The 14,539-nt window shown below is 40.5% G+C and overlaps 1 protein-coding gene across 1 annotated transcript; it reads left to right on the top strand.

The window, feature by feature from the left end:
- The first annotated feature begins 674 nt into the window (after positions 1-674).
- MBL2 (mannose binding lectin 2) lies at positions 675-8,086 on the top strand. Its single transcript, XM_032170313.3, has 5 exons — positions 675-722; positions 1,814-2,009; positions 2,677-2,793; positions 4,153-4,221; positions 4,955-8,086. Exons 2-5 carry the CDS (start codon positions 1,823-1,825, stop codon positions 5,326-5,328), a joined length of 747 nt encoding a protein of 248 aa, XP_032026204.1. The 5' UTR covers positions 675-722; positions 1,814-1,822; the 3' UTR covers positions 5,329-8,086.
- Positions 8,087-14,539: the final 6,453 nt, after the last annotated feature.

Genomic DNA, 14,539 nt, shown 5'->3' with positions numbered 1-14,539 from the left:
TACCACAATGAAAAACTGGAAAAGTAAAGTCAATGACTATAATATCATAAAGTGTAAGTAACATGAGAGAAAATAATTCAGGCTAAGAGGATAGAGACTGCTAGGTAGGACTATTTTAGAGTAAGTGATCAAGGTACTGATTTCTCTGAAATTGGAATATTTGAATAGAAGAGAAAGAGCTAGCCGGCGATGTCCGTAAGGGGTCCAGGCATGGAGACATCAAGTGAAGAGTCTGAGGCAGGAATGGCCTTAATGCATTAATGGCAGCAAGAGGTCTATGTGGTTTCATGGATGGGTGTGTGCGCGCATGCACGTGTCTGTGTGTATAGTTGGTGTGCATGAGCATGCGTATGCATTTGTGAGTATCTTTGTTTTTCTGTTGGAAACAAGGATCTCAACATGACTAACTAGGTGAACCTAGTTATGGTAGTTCAGCAATGAGATTTGCCAGAATGGATGGCAATTGAAAGAGGAATTGTGCTGTATTAAAGCAGACAGCTGCCGAGCACTGTGTTGGAGGCTCCTAAATTTCTCATAGTTCTGAGAAGAGTTGTTTATTAATCTGGAGTTGAAGGCCAGGCCCAGGATATCCTTGTTCACAAGGTTGATTGGGCCCTAAATTGCTGAGCCCAGCCTCCTCCCTCACTCTGAGGCATCTGCCAGAGCCCCAGGCTAGAGGGCCAGCGTCCTTGTCATTGAGTCCCTGCTCTGCAGAAACACCAGTAAGTCATTTCTGGTGAATAAATCTGGGTTCCCGGATCAAGGGTTTGGGGAGCTGACATGGCCCTGGAGGCATGGAGGAGGCTTTCTAGGGGTGGGGGGAGTGGGATGGAAGGCAGAAATCAGGTTGAGGATGTCTCTTTTTCTGCTTGTGCTGGAGCATCTGTGACTTTCCTCTATTATCTGTTCATCTGCAGTGGAGATTGTCTTTGTTTTCAAAGGGAGCCTTGGAGGCTTAGACCTATGGGGCTGGGCTGCTGAGGTTTCTTAGGGGGTAATAGCTGGAAGAAAGCTCTGAAGAACAAATGAAAGGTTAAGATTGAGAAACGGGAGGAGGATTCAAGGCAAGTTGTCTAATTGCCAGTGGTTTTGACTCACAGAACATGGGGAATTCCTGCCAGAAAGTAGAGAGGTATTTAGCACTCTGCCAGGGCCAACATAGTAAGAAATTTCCAGAGAAAATGCTCACCCAGGCAAGCCTGTCTAAAACACCAAGGGGAAGCAAGCTCAAGTTAATTCTGGGCTGAGTTGGTAACTAAGGTTGAGGTTGATCTGAGGTTGAGACCTTCCTCTTTGGATCACCAGCTTTCAGCTCAGGGCCTGCCACTGAGCAAATGATAGTTAACAGGCCCTGGAGGGGAATCAGCTGCCCAGATACAAAGATGGGATTCAGGTGGCAGATGGACCCAAATGGGACGTGGAGAGAAAGAGGAAGCTCCTACAGACACCTGGGTTTCCACTCATTCTCATTCCCTAAGCTAACAGGCATGAGCGAGCTGGCAATGCACAGTCCCATTTGTTCTCACTACCATGGAAAGCATGTTTATAGTCTTCCAGCAGCAACACCAGGTGTCTCGGCACAGATGAACCCCTCCTTAGGATCCCCACTGCTCGTCATAGTGCCTACCTTTGTTAAAGTACTAGTCACGCAGTGTCACAAGGAATGTTTACTTTTCCAAATCCCCAGCTAGAGGCCAGGGATGGGTCATCTATTTCTATATAGCCTGCACCCAGATTGTAGGACAGAGGGCATGTTCAGTAAATATGTGTTGATTAACTGAGATTAACCTTCCGTGACTTTTCTCACACCAAGGTGAGGACCATGTCCCTGATTCCATCACTCTCTCTCCTTCTCATGAGTTTGGTGGCAGCATCTTACTCAGAAACTGTGACCTGTGAGGATGCCCAAAAGACCTGCCCTGCGGTGATTGCCTGTAGCTCTCCAGGCATCAACGGCTTCCCAGGCAAAGATGGGCGTGATGGCACCAAGGGAGAAAAGGGGGAACCAGGTATATGTTGGGCTGTTCTGTCTCTGCAATTCTTTACCTTCCAGAGAAAACTGCCTGGGGATATGAAGAGACTGATGTCCTATTTGAGTATATTTTTCTCAACTATACTATAACTCAAAACAGAGATTCAGTTTTCATTCTCTGGCATCTCAGAATTCCACACAGCAGTTTGTGACTAACAGTTGTCTTGCCTGCCCAGGAAAGTGGCCCACAGGTCAGGCCATCCCATGGGACACAGGATGAATTTTTCTTCTCTGGGTCATTGTCATGTCAGACCCCTATTCCCTTCAATAGGGATGGCACCAGGTTCAAGAGGCCAAAGAAGAGACCTGGAGCCAGCAAACAAACATAGGTTTTACTGGGGGAACCTATTTACAGGGAGATCCAGCAGCAGTGGGCTGGACAGGAGAACCACAACTACTTGTAAAAAAAAAACAAGCAGTTGATTTTCACTTTGCATCCTCCCTGCAGCAACCTCCACGTGGCAACTTTATTTCTTAAGTTATTGCTCTCAGGTGCATACCATACAGTTATTGAGAGCAGTGCTCAGAAAGGTCAGTCCTGGGTCAAGGTCTCCTTTCTCCTGAGAAGGGATTGGGCATCAAACGCTTGAAGAGAGAGAGCAAGAACATAGATATTAAGTCACATTTCCTTTGTCTTCCAACAGGCCAAGGGCTCAGAGGCTTACAGGGCCCTCCCGGAAAGTTGGGGCCTCCAGGAAATCCAGGGCCTTCTGGGTCACCAGGACCAAAGGGCCAAAAAGGAGACCCTGGAAAGAGTCCAGGTAAGGACCCCAGCAAGGTCTGAGCTGAGTGCACCCAGGGGTCTGAGACCTTGAGTACCTAGTAAGAGGTGCCCCTTCTCCTGTTCCTTCAAAGGAAGATACCCAAATTTGCTTTCTGACCCAGTGCCCTCAGCCCTCTCTTCATTCTTAGAGCCTTAGGGAATTCCTATAAATGCCTGAGTACAGACTTACAAACTTTTCAAGACAACTCCTTCATCAGGCACTCCCTGTAGGAGCTGAGCCTGGATTCTCCGTCAGCTGACACAGTCCAGTGTGAGGCCCTGGTCCTAGAGGGAGAAAATAGGCCATCTAACTGTGGGCTTATTATGCCTATTTTTACAAAAGCATGTAACCATGGTCATATTTTACTTCATAAGAAACCAAGCCAAAGCTTAATAGCTTAAAAACATAGCCGTCAATTTAAGTCACAAGTCTGTGGGTCAGCCCTGTGATTTCTCTGCTGGTTTAAGTTGGGCTTACTCATATGTCTGTGGTCAACTGATGGCCAATAGTCTCACTCATGTGTCTGGCTGTTGTTTGAATGTAAGCTGGAGTGATGAAGGTAATTGAACCACAACTCTCATCATCCAACAGGCTAGCCAGGGCTTGTTCACATAGCAGTGACTACAGGATTCCCAAGAGTAGAAATAAGATAGGCTTTAGGCTTCCTGAAGACTCAGAGCACATTATCATTTCTGTCAGACTGTATTGGTCAAAACAAGTCACAAGGCCAGCCCAGATTCAAGGAGTGGGGAAATAGACTCATGTCTTAATGCGAGGAGCTGTACCCTATTGAGGCCGTTTTTGCCATCTACCACAAGTGATTTGCTCATGCCCTACCCACTTGGATAATGGGCAACTCACAAAAATCTTGGTTTCCTGACTAACTGAACAAACATGGAAAAAACAAAAACAAAACAAAAGACATCAAAAGCAAAACCTCTCCAAAGACAAAAACCCTGCAATCTTTTTCATCACTCTTCACCAGGTCCTAATAGAGTAATGCCTCAAGAGATTTCTTTTTAGTTTTGATAGAACAATTTATTTGAAAAAAAAAATCTGTGAAGAACCGGGCATATGGATTGCTAGGTAATCAGGGAGTATATGTGTGCATGTGATATGTATGTGTACTTTGGGATACAGTAAACAGACAAAGAGTGACATTTGGGGTTGGATGGAAATAGAGATTTTTCATTCTTCTGGCTTTTCAGTATTTTTTATTTTCCTCCAAAGTGTAAACATCAATGTAAAATAAGCTTTTTTTTTTTCAGTTTGAAAAAGATGCTCCACTCCCTTGTATATGCATGGTTCTGAGGCTCCTTCTTAACAGTGCTTCTTTACTTTGTTCTAATTCTCTAGATTGTGATAGTAGCCTGGCTGTCTCAGAAAGAAAAGCTCTGCAAACAGAAATGGCACGTATCAAAAAGTGTAAGTTTTTCTCTTACTCTCCAGGCAGCTTGAAGTTTGGGAAAAATAGAATGCAACAAATATTTATTGAATGCATATAATTTTCAGTACCCTGTGAGGCATTTCTCATATTCTGACCTCATGAAATTCTCACAACAATTTGGTAGAAACGGAGGCAAAGGGAAGTTAAATTACTGCTCAAATGCACAGAGCTAATAAATGGCAGGAGTGGTTTATAGATGGAAGTCAGTCTGACTTGAGATACCCTAATCCTTTACCCTCTGATATTGCTCACTGAAAATGGGACTTATATTCCTTTGTTGCACTGGTATTGAGACCTGGCTGTGGGGTCTAACCTGTCTGGGGCAAATATTTTCGGACATTTTTGTTTGGTCTCAAGTTAATAATTTAGAATTCAAAAGTCCAAATTATATGTCTTTTAGAATTCTGATCCGAAAGCACAGGGAGGCCTTTGTACCAGTCTGTCTGTTCACATTTGGGTTGCCATATTTAACAAATAAAAAGACAAAGCACCAGTTAAATTGGATTTCAGCTTAAAAACATTTTTAGCATAAGTATGTCTGAAAAATTCTGTGGGAGATATACTAAAATATTCATTGTTTGTCTGAAATTCAAATTTAACTGGACATACTATATTTTATCTGGCAACTCTACTCTAGAAGACTTTTTCTTGAGAAATACCTTGAGTTGGGCTTAAGGATGAGTCAGTTTCATCCACTTTTTCACATTTTAGGGCTGACCTTCTCTCTGGGCAAACAAGTTGGAAACAAGTTCTTCCTGACCAATGGTGAAATGATGACCTTTGAAAAAGTGAAGGCCCTGTGTGTCAAGTTCCAGGCCTCTGTGGCCACCCCCAGGAATGCTGCAGAGAACAGAGCCATTCAGAATCTCATCAAGGAGGAAGCCTTCATGGGCATCACTGATGAGAAGACAGAAGGGCAGTTTGTGGATCTGACAGGAAATAGACTGACCTACACAAACTGGAATGAGGGTGAACCCAACAATGCTGGTTCTGATGAAGATTGTGTATTGCTGCTGAAAAATGGCCTGTGGAATGATGTCCCCTGCTCCTCCTCCCATCTGGCTGTCTGCGAGTTCCCTATCTGAAGGGTCACATCACTCAGGCCCTCCTTGTCTTTTTACTGCAACCCACAGGCCCACAGTCTGCTTGAAAATATAAATTATATCAATTTCCTCATATCCAGTATTGTTCCTTTTGTGGGCAATCACTAAAAATGATCACTAACAGCACCAACAAAGCAATAATAGTAGTAGTAGTAGTAGTTAGTAGCAGCGGTAGTAGTCATGCTAATTATATAATAATATATTTTTATATACTATGAGGCCCTATCTTTTGCATCCTACATTAACTATCTAGTTTAATAAATCTGTAATACTTTCGATAGTGTTAACTTGCTGCAATATGAAAATAAGATGGATTTATTTTTCCATTTACAACAAACACCTGTGCTCTGTTGAGCCTTCCTTTCTCTTTGGGTAGAGGGTTCCCCTAATGACATCACCCCAGTTTAATACCATAGCTTTTTACCAAGTTTCAGGTATTAAGAAAATCTGTTTTGTAACTTTCTCTATGAGCTCTGTTTTCTTTCTAATGAGATATTAAACCATGTAAAGAACATAAATAACAAATCTCAAGCAAACAGCTTCACAAATTCTCACACACATGCACACCTATATACTCACTTTCTAGATTAAGATATGGGACATTTTTGGCTCCCTAGAAGCCCCTTTATAACTCCTCCTAGTACTAACTCCTAGGAAAATACTATTCTGACCTCCATGACTGCACAGTAATTTTGTCTGTTTATAAACATTGTATAGTTGGAATCACACTGTGTGTAATGTTGTATGTCTTGTTTACTCAGAATTAAGTCTGTGAGATTCATTCATGTCATATGTACAAAAGTTTCATCCTTTTCATTGCCATGTAGGGTTCCCTTATATTAATATACCTCAGTTCATCCATTCTATTGTTAATAGGCACTTAAGTGGCTTCCAATTTTTGGCCACGAGGAAGAGAACCCACGAACATTCCTGGACTTGTCTTTTGGTGGACATGGTGACTAATTTCGCTACCTATCCAGGAGTGGAACTGGTAGAGGATGAGGAAAGCATGTATTTAGCTTTAGTAGATATTACCAGTTTTCCTAAGTGATTGTATGAATTTATGCTCCTGCCAGCAATGTGTGGCAGTCTTAGATGCTCTATGTGCTTGTAAAAAGTCAATGTTTTCAGTTCTCTTAATTTTCATTATTCCTGTGGATGTAAAGTGATATTTCCCCATGGTTTTAATCTGTATTTCCCCAATATGTAATAAGGTTGAATACTTTTTTATATGCTTATTGGGCACTTGGGTATCTTCTTTTGTGAAGTACCCGTTCACATCTTTTGTATTTTGTTTAAATTAGTTAGCCAATATTTTTCTTACTGATTTTTAAGTTATTTTTACATTCTGAATATGTCCTTTTTAATGTGTATTACAAATATTTTGCTAGTTTTTGACTTGCTCCTAATGTTGAATTTTGATGAACAAAATTTCCTAATTTTGAGAAAGTCTATTTATTCGTATTTTCTTTCAAAATTAGTGCTTTTTGTGTCAGGTTTAAGAAATTTTTGCCCATCCCAAAATCATGAAGATATTTTTCATAATTTTGAAACCATGAAGAGATTTTTCATGATTTTGAAATCATGAAGATATTTTTCCATTTTTTTCTAATCGTTTTATTAATAAACATTCTATCTATTCCTGGTAGAATAGATATCCACTTGAGACAGCACTATTTGTAGGAAAGACCATTTTTCCTCCATTGAATTAGGGTGGTGCATTTTTGTAAGTTAGGTAACTGTGTGTGTGTCTGTTTCTGGGCTGTCTATTCTAGTCTATTTGTTGATGCTTGTGTCAAACAGTACGCTATTTTAATTACTGTACATTTATAGTTGTAACTATAGTCCAGCTTTGTTCTTCTTCAAGTCGAGATTTCCATATAAATATTAGAAACAGCTTCTCAGTTTCCACAAAAACCTGATGAGGTTTCCATTGTGACCACATTGACTCAATCAACTTATGCAGAACTGGCAACTTACTGCTGAATCTCTAATCAATGTTCATCGTGTATCTCTTTGTTTAACAAGGATTTCTTTAACTTCATTGCTATGTTTTGACATTTTTAGTTTAAAAACCTTATATATCTTGTTTTGGTGGTTTTAGTGATTTTAATAATATATTTTTAATATTTTTTCTTTTCTATTGTTGTACACAGAAATACCGTTTTAAGTTTTGTGTGTAGTCTTACAATGTTTAGTAACCTCAATAAGTTTATTTCTTAAATTTAGTAATTTGTAGATTCTTCTGGATTTTGTATATGCATAGTCATGTAAGCTGAAAATATGGCAATACTTGTTTCTTCCCAATTGCTTTACTTTTTTTCTTACCTTACTGCACTGGTTAGCAACCCCAATACAGAGACCACCAGAGCAGATATAGACTCCTGAAAGACAATATAATGAAGTGCTCCAGTCAGGCCTATCTAAACTGGATTCACAGCTCCGTCACTTAATTGCTACATGATCTAGAGCCAGTTACTTTGTGTTTCAGCCATGTGTTTGCAGCTGGGAGAAAATAATGATTCCTATTTCATGAAAATTGTGGGGACGATGAAATAAGTTAACACCTTTAAAGTGTGTAGTAAAGTATCAGGATACTACATTTTAGGTCTTAATACACACAGTTATGCCACTAGATATATGCTTTTTAATGAGATAATGTGATATTATAAATAACACGTATCGATTTTTAAAAATTAAATCAACCTTACTTTGATGGAATAAACTCCATTTAGTCACATTTTATCTTGTGTATATATTAGTGGAGTGGACTTATTAATAGTTTGTTTAGAACATTTGCACCTATGTTCATGAGAGATACTGGCTTTTTTTCCCTTCCTTAATGCACTTGCTATGGTTTGGTGTCAATGTTATGTAAGCCTCATTAAAATGAGCTGTGATGTGCTCTCATGCTCCCTATTATCTAAAATAATTTGTGTAAAATTATACTTTAATGTTAGATAAATTCACCAGTGAAGCCATCTTGGAATGGTGTTTTCTGTTGGGAAATGATTTTAATTTCAGATTTAATTTCCTCATGATCTAAACCTATTCATGTTTTGTGTCTTTTGTTCAGTTTCAGTGAGTTATATTTTTCAATGAATGTGTCAATTTCCTCTGAATATATATGTATTGGCATAAAATTGTTACAATATCTTCATATTTCTTTTCAATGTAAGTAGGATCTATAGCAATGTCTATGTATCTGTTATGATTATTTGTATTTTATCTCTCTCTTTTTTTTTTTTTTTTGAGACAGAGTCTCACTCTGTCACCCAGGCTGGAGTGGCTGGAGTGGCTGGAGTGCAGTGGCACGATCTTGGCTCACTGCAACCTCTGCCTCCCAGGTTCAAGAGATTCTCCTGCCTCAGCCTCCCAGGTAGCTGGGATTACAGATGCCCACCACCATTCCCGGCTAATTTTTGTATTTTTAGTGGAGACGAGGTTTTGCCATGCTGGCTAGGCTGGTCTCGAACTCCTGACCTGAGGTGATCTGCCTGCCTCAGCCTCCCAAAGTGCTGGAATTACAGGCATGAGCCACTGTGCTTTGCCTGTCTCTTTTTTTCTTAATCAATCTTGCAAAGGATTTGTCAATTTTATTAATTTTTTTTCCAAAAACTTATTTTTGGTGTTTTCTCTACTAACCTCTATGATTTCATTTATTTATATCTGTTCCTATCTTTATCATTTTCTTGTATCGATCTTCTGTGGGTTTAATTGGCCATTCTTTTTCTAGCTTCTTTTAATTGACGTTTAGAGAACTGATTTTCTTCCTTCCTTCTTTGCTAATATAATCATTTAAAGTTATAATTTTTATTTAAGAACTATTTCAGCTGCATACCACAGGTTTGGATATGTATCTTTTGTCACCAATTCAAAATATGTTTTTCATATCCAATTCAAAATATTTTATAATTTTCATTGTGACTTCTTTGACTCATGGTTTATTTATAAGTGTGTGGTTTAATTCCCAAATATTTGGGTATTTTAAAAAGCTATACTCCTGTAAGTGATTTATAGTTTAATTCCACTGTATCCAGAAATATACTTTTATATGAGTTCAATCTTTTGAAGTTTGTTAAGATTTTATTTTATGATCTAGGTTATGATTTAGAATGGTAACTGTATTATGTGCACTAGAAATAATGTGATTTTTACAGTTGATTAGTGTATCATTAGGTCAAGATATTAATCTTGTTCGTATTTTCTGTATTCTCACTAATATTTCATCCTTTTAGAAGGAAATAACAAAGATCAGAACAGAAATAAATGACATAGAGAGTAGAAAAGCAAATAGATCAATGAAACTCAAAAGTTAATTTTTGTGAAATGATACAATTTCCAAACTTTAGCTAAAATAACTAAGAAAAATACAGAGAAGACTCAAAATCAGAAATGAGAGAGGAGACATGACAACTGATAACATACAAGTACAAAGGATCATAAGAGCTACATTCCTTTCTGTTACATTGTTTTCTATTTACATTCTGATTGTCTCTCGCTTGCTCCCTGTCTTCTTTTAAAGTTTTATTTCATAAGAGCTAAAAAAATCTAGGTTCAAAATGTACAGATATCTTTTGTAACTCAGCATTAGGCAAAATTGTCTTAGAGAACTCAATTATTATTCACGTAAAAAATGATCAATTGAATTTCATCAAAATTAAAGATTAACTCAGTTTGTTAAACATTAGGAAAACAGGCAAACCATGACTGGGAGAAAAATATTTGCAAATATTGGCCTGTATCTGTCAAAGGATACATAGGATACAGAAACAACTGCTATGAGACAGTAATAAAAAGACAAAACTGGGAAGGGCTGGCCAGGGACCAAAGGAGAAGAAATGAAACACAGGACAGACCAGCTTCAGTGTCCTTGGTCAGGAATTCCCATTCCTTAATGTTGTGGGCTAAATGGTGTCACACACACACAAAAAAAATCTATGCAAGTCCTAACCACCAGGACTTATGATTGCACCCTTATGTGAAATTAGGGTCTTTACAGTTATAATAAAGACAAGATGAGGCCACACTGGATTAGAGCAGGCCCTAATCCACTGACTGGTGTTCTTATAAGAAGAGGGAAATTTGGACACACAGTCACACAAGGAGAATGCTGTGTGATGAAGGAGGCAGAGATTGAAGTGATGCATCTTTAAGACAAAGACTGCCAAAGACTGTGGACAATACTGGTATCAGAAACTTCTACCAGCTTCTTCTGAAACATCTGCCTACAGCCTTGTTTTCTACTAAAATCTTCCACTCTATGAGAAAACACAGAATATGATGAACCATTCAGCCAGGAAACTGCTGCTAATTCCTCAGGGCTGTTTACCTATGATGGCCTATATCAGAAGCTGGGAGTGAGGCGTAGAAGAATATTCCTCAGAGCCTCCAGTAGGAACCAACCGTAGTGACACTTTGATCTCAGACTTCTAGCCTCCAGCACTGTGTGAGAATAAATTTATGTTGTTCTAAGCCACCCAGTTTGTGGTAGTTTATTATGGAAGCACTAGAAAACAAATACACTTGGCAGTGGAGACTCCTGTTGTGTATACTACAGTAGACTGAATTGTTCCCTGGAAAACATCCTCTGAGCTTCAGTCTTATGATCGGGAAGACAGAAAAACAGAGAGAGAGAGAGAGAGAAAATGAATGAATGAATGAATGAATGGAGATATTCTCATGTGCTTTCCAGGACCTCCATAAAAAGTCACTCCAGGGTCTGGGCTCACATCCCCACTGGGAGATTCATGAGGAGGGAGTGGGCTACTGTGGTGTATGTGATTCAAGGGCTGGGGCCTGCCACACTCATGAGAATAATGATGGCTTCGACGTCGACCTCACAGGAAGGTGTCTCCACAGTACTGAAGGCCAATCTGGGCAAGGAGCTGCAGGCCACCCTCAGGCAGACACCAGGCTTTTAGCTAAGGGTGAGGGGGAACTTTGGGGCCCAGTGAGCCCATGTAACCCACAGCAGGACTTTGTCACTGCAACCAAAGTGAGTAGCGGGGAGCTGGCTGGGAGAGGACCAGGAGTGAGCTAGGTGTGTGTACAGGTTGGGTGCCAGGTGATTTAAATCTTTACAGGAGAATCAGAGTGGAACAAGAGGTGAAGAAAACCTTGTAGAAGGGGTTTCTGAGTACCTTTTATGTGCCATATTTTGTACTTAGAAACTTTGCACCATGACCTCATAAAACATCATTTTACAAAAGAGGAAAAGAGAATCTAAGAGGTTGGGATACTTGCAGCGAGCTCACAGTTCATGTGAGGTAGCTTTAGAAAGTTGAAAATTCACAACTGTCTCACTCAAAACTCATGTCATCAAGCATATTCTCCATGTGTTAATCCATCCTCTAGGTCATAAATAGGTTCAAGCAATTCCTCTTGTTCGTCTCTCCCAGTTTCTGGCCAGTGTTATGTAACCTAGCTCTTCCTTTCAGACTTGTCTCCCCTTAACACCCCACCTGATAAGGCATCACTTAGAGATGCCAAAAGAAGAAACTGCTGAGGACAGGCAACCACTTTCACACTGCAGGACAGAATGATACATAAAAAATGATGATGAGGCAGTACCATACCCCTCCTTACACACACACAAGCACACATACAAGAAACACCCAAGAGAAACACAAAATAAACACGTATACAGCAAACATACAAACACTCATAGATGCATAGAAGTCAGACTCTAATCAAAGGCCTGACTGTGATCCCTCTCTTCTCCAGCGCTGATCTTGCAGGAATCCATGATCATGGAGGGAAATGGGACCTTCGCCAGCAACAGGCAGTCATTTGGCCACCCACTGTGAACTCTGTGTCCATGAGTCCATCGCCACCCTCATGGACCTGAAGAACACAGGCCTAGTATGTCTCATGAGGAAAGTAACACACCTACCTGGGCCTAAGGGAGGACCCAGACCCAGGAAATTGCTCTACCTGAATGAGACCCCTGTAACTGTACATTTGCTACCCAGAGGAGCCTGATGGACAAGACAGAGGAAAGTGCGTGGAGATGAACGGGATGGGAAATGGAATAACATAAACTTTGTGCAGTCCTATCTCACTATGTGAGTTCCGCATGCATCACCAGGAAAGTCAGGAAGATTAATGCTTGTTCCCGAAAAGGGATTGCTCCCTCAGAGCACCCTTCTGGGCACCGATATCTGAATAGTAATGGTTAGTTTGGGCCTTCCAGTTTGATCAATTTTATATGAAAAGTACTGTTGTTAGCTGAAAGGTAACCTCCAATGATATATTCATATTCTAATCTCTGGGACCCGTGAATATTACTTTACAGGGCAAAATAGTGCATACTATCTTATATGTGATATGATTAAATTAAGGATCTTGAGAGGAGGAATTACCCTGGATTATTTGGTTGGGCCCTTTTTTGGCCATTTCAGATTGCTGTAACAAAGTATTGTAGACTGGTTGACTTATAAATTACAAATTTATTTCTCACAGTCCTGGAAGATGGAAGTCCAAGATCAGCATGCTACCATGGCCAGGTTCTGGTGAGGTTGTGGACCTCTTCCAGGTTCTAGACAGCTGATTGCTCCTTGTGTTCTCACATGGTAGAAAGAGACTGGTAGAGCTCTCTAGAGTCACAGACTCCATAATGGCACAAACCTCATTTAGCAGAGCTCCACCCTCATGACCTAATCACCTCCAAAGGCCACAACTTCTAACACCATCATACTGACAGTTAGGATTTCAAGATAGGAATTTTGAGAGGAAACAAACATTCAGTCCATTGCAAGCCCTAAATAAAATCACATGCATCAAGATGGGCAGGGGGAGTTTGGAGACAGATGTCCAGAAGAAGAAGAGGAAGGAATGAGGAAGCAGAGATTGGAGCAATGCAGCCATAAGCAAAGAAACATCTGCAAACACTGAAGGAAGGAAGAAGAAAGCTGAGGCTGAAAGAGGCAAGAAAGAGATCTTCCCCTAGAGTGTCTAAAGGGAGTGTAGCCCTGCCAACACTTTGATTTCAGACTTCTGGACTCCAGAAATTGGAGCAAATGAATTTCTGTTGTTTTAATCCACCTAGCTTGTGTTAATTTACTACAGTCATCCTAGGAAACTAAAACAAGTATGCACAGGACTCATGAAAAACTACAGGCTCCTGAAGGAGGCATGAGCCTGTCCTTTGGACAATCTCTATGCAGTGGCCACCACAAACAGTAGCACCCCTCTCCTATAAAGTGTGTCTGCGGGTTATGAGGCAAACTCCAGTCGCTCCTCTTTCAGGATCCATGGGATCACCTTTTCATGGAGAACGAAGAATGTCTTGAACTCATGAGCACCAGAATTCTCTCATTCCTGGAGGCCCTTGAAAGGCTGATCCTTCTCTGTGTCCCTTAGTATCTTTGTCCCACTCCTGTCTGCTCTAAGATGTGGTCTTTTTGATGCTGGCCCCTTAAACTCTGCAGCTGTGGATGTCTATGCCCAATTCTAGGTCTTTCAAAACAGCATCCTTATCAATTACATGCACTAAGGGTCTGTTTCCCACTCATGTCTGCAACCAGTTGATTTCAACCTCCCTCCTTACCAAGAGTGGCTTCTCTTCCCACATTTGTTAACCCAGGATCTCAGTGGGTCTCTCTGTTCCTATCCATGATGTGGTCTGTGTCAGAGGTCTCAGCTGGAGAGTGCCAATGGGAAGAATGACAGGAAGTACTCATGAATGATGAGATAACTTGTGGAGTGGGGCTGGAAATGGATACATGAGCCCACACACACACCCGCACATGCACACACACACCCCTCCCATGCTACATTTGGCAGATAGATAGTCCAGTTGAAACTTCTTGCATAATATTAAGCTCCCCTTCCTGCTTCTGACCCCTCACATTAGAAGGAATATTTTAGAATGCAACCACTAAATCTTCCAGTGGCAGCAGAGGCAAGGCACAATTTCAAGTACATCCCAGAGCTGACACCCAGGCAATGATGCTGTGGGGAGTGGAGTATCCTGCCTCTGGGTGCTGAGCTCCCTGACACTGTCAGCACGCAGGTAGGTTCTGGAGCATCTTCTATGTGACAGCTACAGAGCAGTGGATGTTTCTACTTGGCAAAATTAAAGACAAATTTATTTCAATCAAAATCTTACATGGAACACAAATACACAGAAGAGGTTAAAGAACAATTTCATCAAAAAGTAATTGTTTAATTCAAATTTATTCCTTTACAT

This window comes from Hylobates moloch, unplaced genomic scaffold (genome assembly GCF_009828535.3).
Source record: "Hylobates moloch isolate HMO894 unplaced genomic scaffold, HMol_V3 SCAFFOLD_3, whole genome shotgun sequence".
NCBI lineage: Eukaryota > Metazoa > Chordata > Mammalia > Primates > Hylobatidae > Hylobates > Hylobates moloch.
This window is presented reverse-complemented; position numbering and strand designations above follow the sequence as displayed.